The following is a 10,077-nucleotide window of genomic DNA, read 5'->3' as shown; positions in this document are numbered from 1 at the left end:
GATGGTATTACACCAAAATTGTATGGATAGACATGCGCACACACACTCTCTCTCTCTCTCTCTCTCTCTCTCTCTCTCTCTCTCTCTCTCTCTCTCATAATTTTACCTGTGCGCACTACCTGTGTTCACTAAACCTTCACAGATCCACTGGACTGACAATGACATAGCACAAAGTAATTTTTCTCATCAGTCCATGTTCACTGCTCCTCTCTTTAATACAGCTACAGAACACATCAGGAGCCCTCTCCTGATTAGTCTGAATCTCCACATATTTGGCAGCCATGTCATTCCAGTGTCGGTTAAATTGGGAATTTTGGGGAAATGCTGTCAGCTGTTTAGAGAAGAGAACAACACATTATTTTGGCACATACATACCAATAGTGAATTCATAGACATTGCTGAACTTGCAGTGGTCTCTTTATTTTTCCAGAGCGATTTATCATATTTTTTTCTTTTTTTTTTTCATCTTATATGTTTAAACCTAATGCAGCAGCGATGTGCACAGACCCTCTAAGGGGCATGGGGCAAAAGAAGAAAAGAAAGAGGAGAAAAGGAGGCATTTCTACTGTGTTTACACACTTCTATGTCTGAAGGTTAAGTTTTGCCCTGTCCCTGCCTGGTGTTGCACTGGAAGTAACCACAGGGTCCCTTTTAGGCACAAACACTTAGGCACACAGAGAAGTGTCCTCAGGGAAAACATGACACCGGGACATGTCCTGTTAAGGCCCAGACAGCCTGGATTAATACATCTCAAAAAAGGACATAGGGAGCTGCCCCCCACTCTGTGCATGCCTTGATGTGATGTTATGCTATGTTAAATTTTTATTATTAGGTTATGTTATACTAGTTATGTTATACCATGCTATGTTACGCTAGGTTTTGTTGTGCTATGTATAATGTTGCATTACATTATGTTATACATAATAATGCTATGTTATTATGTGTACTCACTGGCTTCAGGGTGGTTAAAAATTCAACACTTGCCAAACATAACTCTTTGCATACATCAGTGGCTCACTATCGCTGTTCTACATGGAAACAATCTCTGTGAAGCATCATCCTATCAGTGTGGACAAATGCTCAGGGACCGTTAAGATCTGCTCCATATTTAATTCACGATTCCTAATGTGTACTTCAAATGTTAAGCTGCTGCATTTTGACACTTTTTTTTTGTTTAAATCAAAGTATTATCAATCCATCTATCCATCTATCTATCTATCTATCTATCTATCTATCTATCTATCTATCTATCTATCTATCCATCTATCCATCCATCCATCCATCCATCCATCCATCCATCCATCCATCCATCCATCCATCCATCCATCCATCCATTCATCCTTAGCTGTATTATCATTTTCACATCTATGATGGCAGATCTGATACTAGGCATTTTTTTCATATAATTAAAACATGTTTTATGATTCGCAAACATTAACTAGTGTCAACTTTCCTGTTTTTAGACAAAAGAATGTTCAAGTGTATGTCTTTTCTTTGTCAGTGAACTGAATGATGAAGTTCCTCTGCCCCTGAGTTTGTCACGGTGAAGAAATGAAAATGACAGCAGTAAAACACACAGGGCGAAAATCCTCCATCATAACCGTGAAATAAGAGAGACCCGAGTGCCAAGTTCACTCACCACTCGCCCTGCAGCTTTTGGCTCCGCAATATTCCTGGGACCATTCAGTACCAATTCAATAGCATCTGAAGCAGCACAATCTATCAGACAAACTGTGGACTCAGCAGGAAGAGCATCCATTTCTCATAGAGTCATTCAGAGTAGCCGGGGAGATTTAAGACCAACCACAGTGCCTGCTGATGCAGTGCATGCCAACTGAAGACATTATTTTAGGATGCCTCATAATCACAAGGTCCACTGAAAGAAGACTGCATTTGTGCATTTATCCTCTAACAAACAAATAAATCGCCAGGACACAGATGTAAATGATGTCAGAGTTTATTCTGGAGGCTAAAGGGCTTCTGATGCCCTTCGTAGGTTTAGGATTCATGTTTAAAGATAACTATAATTCTTTTTTTTGGCACAATAAACATAAAAATGTATGTCTTTACTCAAATTGATTCATCATAATCTATTTACAATAGGAGAAGTAGTAGTAGATCTATAGGAAGGTCAACTTTGATTTTAAAGACAAAGACCCCATAGAGGCAACGAATACATATGAACATTTGTCATTTCTGCTTCATCAGCATTTCACCAAACAAATAAGTGAGATATATCAGATAAAAGACAGAGTTAAGGTTAATTCATTGTGATAATTAAGACAATACAAATGTATTTCGATGACCTCAACCGACCAAGAATAAATCATCTATATTTTTTTGTCAAATGAACACATATGACAGAATTACATTCGGTTTGTATGAAATAAATATAAGTTCTTATTGGCTAAAGACCACATGAGGTATTACAGTTTTTCTCAATTGCTTTGGATCATTTCACGAAACAGAAATGACATTCTCAGAGCTCTAAGTGCAAATGGCAAAATAGCCCATATGGTTCAGCACAACTACATAGATCACCTTCAAAAGGTCATATCTCACCCAAAACAGTTTCAAAACCAAATCATTTTCTCATATAAATAGTCAGTGCCCCCAAAATGAAAATTTCCTTCTCGATTGCTGTGGCCCATCTCTCAAAATAACATAGATGGTTCAGCAAAACTCCATAGCACACCTGCAAAAGGTCATATCTCTCCCAAAACAGCCAACTCATCAGTCAAAACTAAATCCTTTTCTCATACAAACAGTCAGTGCCCCCAAAATGAAAAGTCCCTTTGGCATTGTTTAAACACTACAGGTCAAAATGTTTAGATGTTTTGTCAGTATGGCAGTGGTCCATAGAAATATCCTTCATGTGCACATTTCAATCTTGGCTCAGTCCTTGAATGGTCACTGAGTGGTTACAGTAGATGTTTTCTTTCCAGAATATTATGTGTATCAAACAGAAAAAAGATTAATTCAAGGTTTCACATAAAATATGTTTATTGAACTCATACTGCCATGGAAATTGTTACAGTAATTGCCATACATCGTGCTTACAGTAACAGAAAATGTGTACAGCACAATATACTGTCAAACAATAAGCACATCAAAACTAAAATTTGGCATAGTGAGATATGACCTTTTGAAGGTGATCTATGTAGTTGTGCTGAACCATATGGGCTATTTTGCCAATTGCACTGAGAGCTCTGAGAATGTCATTTCTGTTTCGTGAAATGAGCCAAAGCAATGGAGACAAACTGTAAACTTACTGTGTGACTGGGGATCAGATGTGTGAAACTCAACCTTGATTACTAAAGTTCTAGTTGCACCTGAAAATTAAGCCAATGATCCAAGATATCCTTATTACAGTATATACCATGATGTTTTTCATGGTATTATGTGCCTGTACGATTTTGACAGTGGAGTGAACTATTGTGCAGGTGATGATGTAAACAATGAAATTATGCCAACATGTTCTGCAGAGAACAACAACTTGACTGAGAAGCGACAGTCAGTTTTGACCAGCAATATATATTCAATTGGTAATTGGGCTAACTGAAGGCAATTGTACCTAACCGTTTGCAAAGGTGTTCTAAATCATTTGAAATTTGTGCAAGCTGTTGGAAATTGTACTTGTCATTGAAAGGATGTGCTAATACAATTGCAATTTGATTAAAGGATGAGATATTCCAATCTGTTGTGAACAAGTGCCCAGTGGTTTGGAGGTTTGCACGTGTTGTTTTGAGAATGTCATTTCTGTTTCGTGAAATCACCCAAAGCAATGGAGAAAAACTGTAAATGAAAAAAAATTCACCTGATTGACCTGGGTCCCGCCACCAACTGACCAGAGATAACAGACCGTGGAGTCCTCCCTTCGAGAGTTTATTTAGGCCTAACAGTTCAGACCCCAGCCTATAATAATCCTTCAGCCACACCTGTAGAGAAGAGTATAAAGAGCCTGGACAGCACGGAGTCAAACATAAAGCATCAGGAGTCTCTCCTCTCCACAGAAGCTCCACAGCCTCCACACCCACCCTGAAGATGACTCCCAGTGTCAGCCTGCTGCTGCTGCTCCTGCTCGGCCTCTCTCAGGCTCATCCTGTCCAGGAGGAGGGAATTGAAGATGTTCCCGAGGACACTATGGACATCACCACCGAGATTCTGACCTCAAACAACGCCATAGATGAGACACCATGGGAGGAAATTGAAGAAGAAGTTCCTGAGGGCACCATGGACATCACCACCAGTATTCTGACCTCAAACAACGCCACAGATGAGATTCTGCTCGAAGGAGACCTGGTTGCTCCAAGAACCAGGAACGCCATGAAGTGCTGGTCCCAGAGCTGCCTGTGGAAGAAAGCCTCCAACGGTCAGGTGGTGGTCCCCTTCACCCTGAGCAGAGAGTTCAGCAGCATGGAGAGGCAGAAGATCGACCGTGCCATGAAGGCCTTCGCCAGAAAGACCTGCATCCGCTTCGTCCCCCGTCAGAACCAGTACGACTACATCAGCATCGAGAACAGAGGGGGATGTTTCTCCTCTCTGGGCAGAGTGGGAGGCAGACAGGTGCTCTCTCTCAACAGGGGGGGCTGTATCCAAAACGGAATCATCCAGCACGAGATCAACCATGCTCTGGGCTTCAACCACGAGCAGACCAGGAGCGACCGCGACGGATACGTCAGGATCAACTGGGAGAACATCAACCAGGGGATGGCCTACAACTTCTACAAGAAGGACACCAACAACCTGAACACTCCCTACGACTACTCCTCCATCATGCACTACGGAAGAACAGCCTTCTCCATCCAGCGGGGGAGGGACAGCATCACCCCCATCCCCAACTCCAACGTCCGGATCGGCCAGAGGCAGGGCATGTCCTACTGGGACATCATGAGGATCAACAGGCTCTATAGATGCTAACAAAAATGCTGATGCAAAATACAGGAATTTCAACCTTTACTGTATGTGTTTTACTGTTATTAAATAAAAACCATAATCTTTGCAAGCAATGGTAAAGATCACATTTCTTTTAACTATGTTCTCTCAAGCAGTCAGACAACAGCATATGTGACGGCAACAAGTATCAAATGTCTATAATAAAGGTAAAGCAACATGATTGCTGTTGTATCCCTTATTTTATCTTTGGATTGTCAAAATGGAGCAAATGCATTTTTTCTTGCACAAACTTAAAATCACTAAGCATATGTGAAGGACATCTGACATTTTTGGGAAAATCATCAAAATACTGGGAATAGGACTCTCTTCCATACTTCCTCTTACTCTATAAGGTTCCATTTTTCTGAAGGATAATAAATGCCCCCTAACAAAAGGTACTCAGGGTAACATGACAACAATAAAACTAATCTTCAAAATATAACTAAATACATCAGAGATTCCAGGGAATGCAGCTATAGGACACAAGAACACATGTAACTTAAAAGTTCCTTCATAACAAACAAAATATCCGGAATTGAAATTTGTGCATCAGCATACATTTCCAGTATGTGATCATAGACTAAAGACGGAGGGTGCATCTCCACTTCCTTTCTCTATCCAGAAATGAAATGAAAATATCTCTAATACAAACACTGCAGCTTTGCGATGATGACATCATTTGGAACTAAAGTCTATGGAGTAGCGCTTGAGGGATGGAACCGCATTATCGAGGTCTGTGAAGGTCTCGCTAGCGCAGGCGCTAGCCCTCCAACCAGCATAAACACTCTCCAAAACTCCACTTTGGTTATTTTCGTGAACTTTAATGAATTTGTGAAACTGTAAAAACAATACAGACATAACAGATTACAATGAGGCTCAAAGAGCTTCTTCAATGCTTCACACGGCGACTCTAAGAGCTACATCGCGCGGCGATTCGTATATATTAAATGACACGGCGCTACCAGCTAGCTTAGCATAGCCGCTCGGCCGAACTGCCGTTGTAAACATAAAACTGTGTGGCAAAATAACACTCTGGTTGTAAGGACACAATTAGTAGACAACAATATTTACAGACGATGCGTTAGCCCGCAGAAGAATAACACAACTTATGTGAAGAGCTGATGTCTATAAATAGCTGACGTCTATAAATAGCTGTGTCGCAGATAAAATAACTTTTAACCACTTCCGGGGGAATTACACCTTGACCTCTAGAAATGATATATCCCTGAACTTTCCAAAGGGGGCGCTGTTGCATAGCTAAACAAAGTATGCATTTGTGGGGCAGAACAAGGTCCATCTTATACATTTCATAACCACATCGTGAGTCAGTGTCAGCTGTCAAGTTCCCCATGTTTTTATAGCATCAAATAACTAATTAAAACCAAACTTACTGGGAAGAAGCACTTGAACAGACATCATTGCCATTACAAATATCCAAATCAGAAGCCCTCTTTGAGAAAATGTATTTGATGTGGACTTAGATTTAGAATTTAGTCCATGTCCCATCCACCAATATTGAGGAGGCAGGATTCATGACCTGTACTGCAGCCAGCCATAAGGGAGCAATAAAACACCCTTTTCCTTCATATTTATGGATTTGTCCTGTGGACCGTCTTTATATACTGTCTTTGAATATGATGCATACTGTACCACTCAACTGAAATGTTAAATTACTACGACTAAGAGCACTTGGCTGTAAAACAAATACCTAAAGCAATCTTCAGGTTAAAGTTTTGTTTTAATGTTACAAAACAAAACACTTTAATAATACATTTGCCAAGTTGTTTATCAAAAGATCAGATCAACGTGGGAACAAGACTCTTGGATAATGTCATATTTCTACAGTACATTACCAGGACCTTTAATAGACTTTACTATCAATTTGGATCGAGGTTTGATTGTGTAATTGGCTCATGATCAAATTTGCAATGCAAAGCTAAAACCTCTATGTGTGTCTGTGCATCTAAAGAAAATAGAGACAATTCAAAAAACTGTTTGGAACATTTTGCATTCACTTTTGACACGGTCCCTAACATAAGCTTATCATTTTCCCATCTACTATAAAACCCCAGAAGTGTGCAGGCTTCAGCATCGCATGTTGACACAAAAAAAACACATGTGTAAGATCTGTGAAGTTCCCCTGATCTTTACTATTGCACTGTCAGAGCGTCAAACAACCCCCTAATCCTTTTGAGCCCTTCAACATCTAGACAGTTGAATGACTCCTCTCTTTTTTTTTTATTAATAGTTCTCTTTATAAACCCTGAATAAAGAAAACCACTTGTCTCCTCTTCCCCACCACTAACCAGAAATGAAGCCAAAATGTCCCAGATATGAACACTGCAATCTTACGTAGTTGGAGCCAGAGTCTGACAGTAGCGATTGGAGGATCAAGCCAAGGTACCGAGGTCCTGCAGACTCGCGCTCAACCAATTGTGTGTCAGTCTCAGCTAATGATCTCTGACCACATTTTCTATAGCATCATTAGCATTGTGTGATATAAAATACGCAAATGACTGAAAACATCCTTGAGAAATATGTATTTGATGTGTACTTTGCCTTTTTAGTTTTTGTCCACGTTCCATCCACTAACATGGAAGGGGCAGGATTTATGACCTATGCTAAGGCCACTTCTTCTTTAGCTCTGTGACTCAAGTGTAATAAAAGAAGGACAATCTGAGGCTACCTAATATCCCCTCTGCGTTTTTAGCCTGTTTGTTTATATTTTGTGAAGTCATCATTAAAGTTCAAAGCTTCTTTGACTCGTAGTGCTTTATTCCCGCATAGTTCGTTTTATTCCTAAAAGGCCAGTGATCACCTGACCATGCAACAATGACGGAGCCACTTTTACCATTTTTCTGCAGGGATTTTTTTTTTTTACTTTAAGGTCAATTAACATCCGGTAACCTGCCTCCTTAAAGTGATTTCATTTTGATTGCAACAGAATAATGATGGTGTCTGTGTATGAAGAACGTAAGAGATTAAGTTTGTGCCGAAGGTCGTTTCAATGAGAATACAAACATTTATCACAAAGTTAAAATTTGTCACGCTTCTCCTAAAATAATAGTATATCTTATTGGTACAAGTTCATTCTTCAACAAGTATTAAGCTTTAAAAAGTGTCACCTGTGTTGATCCACCTACTAACAAACTATGTTGAAACACTGGGTTTGTCAGTGGAGTCCTCCCTTCGAGAGTTTATTTAGGCCTAACAGTTCAGACCCCAGCCTATAATAATCCTTCAGCCACACCTGTAGAGAAGAGTATAAAGAGCCTGGACAGCACGGAGTCAAACATAAAGCATCAGGAGTCTCTCCTCTCCACAGAAGCTCCACAGCCTCCACACCCACCCTGAAGATGACTCCCAGTGTCAGCCTGCTGCTGCTGCTCCTGCTCGGCCTCTCTCAGGCTCATCCTGTCCAGGAGGAGGGAATTGAAGAAGATGTTCCCGAGGACACTATGGACATCACCACCGAGATTCTGACCTCAAACAACGCCATAGATGAGACACCATGGGAGGAAATTGAAGAAGAAGTTCCTGAGGGCACCATGGACATCACCACCAGTATTCTGACCTCAAACAACGCCACAGATGAGATTCTGCTCGAAGGAGACCTGGTTGCTCCAAGAACCAGGAACGCCATGAAGTGCTGGTCCCAGAGCTGCCTGTGGAAGAAAGCCTCCAACGGTCAGGTGGTGGTCCCCTTCACCCTGAGCAGAGAGTTCAGCAGCATGGAGAGGCAGAAGATCGACCGTGCCATGAAGGCCTTCGCCAGAAAGACCTGCATCCGCTTCGTCCCCCGTCAGAACCAGTACGACTACATCAGCATCGAGAACAGAGGGGGATGTTTCTCCTCTCTGGGCAGAGTGGGAGGCAGACAGGTGCTCTCTCTCAACAGGGGGGGCTGTATCCAAAACGGAATCATCCAGCACGAGATCAACCATGCTCTGGGCTTCAACCACGAGCAGACCAGGAGCGACCGCGACGGATACGTCAGGATCAACTGGGAGAACATCAACCAGGGGATGGCCTACAACTTCTACAAGAAGGAAACCAACAACCTGAACACTCCCTACGACTACTCCTCCATCATGCACTACGGAAGAACAGCCTTCTCCATCCAGCGGGGGAAGGACAGCATCACCCCCATCCCCAACTCCAACGTCCGGATCGGCCAGAGGCAGGGCATGTCCTACTGGGACATCATGAGGATCAACAGGCTCTATAGATGCTAACAAAAATGCTGATGCAAAATACAGGAATTTCAACCTTTACTGTATGTGTTTTACTGTTATTAAATAAAAACCATAATCTTTGCAAGCAATGGTAAAGATCACATTTCTTTTAACTATGTTCTCTCAAGCAGTCAGACAACAGCATATGTGACGGCAACAAGTATCAAATGTCTATAATAAAGGTAAAGCAACATGATTGCTGTTGTATCCCTTATTTTATCTTTGGATTGTCAAAATGGAGCAAATGCATTTTTTCTTGCACAAACTTAAAATCACTAAGCATATGTGAAGGACATCTGACATTTTTGGGAAAATCATCAAAATACTGGGAATAGGACTCTCTTCCATACTTCCTCTTACTCTATAAGGTTCCATTTTTCTGAAGGATAATAAATGCCCCCTAACAAAAGGTACTCAGGGTAACATGACAACAATAAAACTAATCTTCAAAATATAACTAAATACATCAGAGATTCCAGGGAATGCAGCTATAGGACACAAGAACACATGTAACTTAAAAGTTCCTTCATAACAAACAAAATATCCGGAATTGAAATTTGTGCATCAGCATACATTTCCAGTATGTGATCATAGACTAAAGACGGAGGGTGCATCTCCACTTCCTTTCTCTATCCAGAAATGAAATGAAAATATCTCTAATACAAACACTGCAGCTTTGCGATGATGACATCATTTGGAACTAAAGTCTATGGAGTAGCGCTTGAGGGATGGAACCGCATTATCGAGGTCTGTGAAGGTCTCGCTAGCGCAGGCGCTAGCCCTCCAACCAGCATAAACACTCTCCAAAACTCCACTTTGGTTATTTTCGTGAACTTTAATGAATTTGTGAAACTGTAAAAACAATACAGACATAACAGATTACAATGAGGCTCAAAGAGCTTCTTCA

The 10,077-nt window shown here is 41.1% G+C and overlaps 2 protein-coding genes across 4 annotated transcripts; both read left to right on the top strand.

Annotated features, from left to right (window-relative positions):
• Positions 1-4,044: 4,044 nt before the first annotated feature.
• LOC128438205 (high choriolytic enzyme 1-like) lies at positions 4,045-4,920 on the top strand. Of its 2 annotated transcripts, XM_053420689.1 has the most exons (2): positions 4,045-4,128; positions 4,228-4,920. In XM_053420689.1, exons 1-2 carry the CDS (start codon positions 4,045-4,047, stop codon positions 4,918-4,920), a joined length of 777 nt encoding a protein of 258 aa, XP_053276664.1. The 2 variants fall into 2 exon arrangements, with proteins under 2 accessions (XP_053276664.1, XP_053276657.1); XM_053420682.1 differs by having other exon boundaries at positions 4,045-4,920.
• A 3,371-nt stretch (positions 4,921-8,291) lies between these two features.
• On the top strand, positions 8,292-9,170 carry LOC128438158 (high choriolytic enzyme 1-like). 2 transcript variants are annotated; one of them, XM_053420606.1, is made up of 2 exons: positions 8,292-8,378; positions 8,478-9,170. In XM_053420606.1, the coding sequence occupies exons 1-2, from the start codon at positions 8,292-8,294 to the stop codon at positions 9,168-9,170; spliced, it is 780 nt and encodes a 259-aa protein (XP_053276581.1). The 2 variants fall into 2 exon arrangements, with proteins under 2 accessions (XP_053276581.1, XP_053276573.1); XM_053420598.1 differs by having other exon boundaries at positions 8,292-9,170.
• The last annotated feature ends 907 nt before the right edge of the window (positions 9,171-10,077 follow it).

This window comes from Pleuronectes platessa, chromosome 1 (assembly GCF_947347685.1).
Source record: "Pleuronectes platessa chromosome 1, fPlePla1.1, whole genome shotgun sequence".
Classification (NCBI taxonomy): Eukaryota; Metazoa; Chordata; class Actinopteri; order Pleuronectiformes; family Pleuronectidae; genus Pleuronectes; species Pleuronectes platessa.
This window is presented reverse-complemented; position numbering and strand designations above follow the sequence as displayed.

Excerpts from the sequence above, each read along its gene's own strand:
- LOC128438205 (XM_053420682.1), top strand. The coding sequence starts at position 4,045 with ATGACTCCCAGTGTCAGCCTGCTGCTGCTGCTCCTGCTCGGCCTCTCT.
- LOC128438158 (XM_053420598.1), top strand. The coding sequence starts at position 8,292 with ATGACTCCCAGTGTCAGCCTGCTGCTGCTGCTCCTGCTCGGCCTCTCT.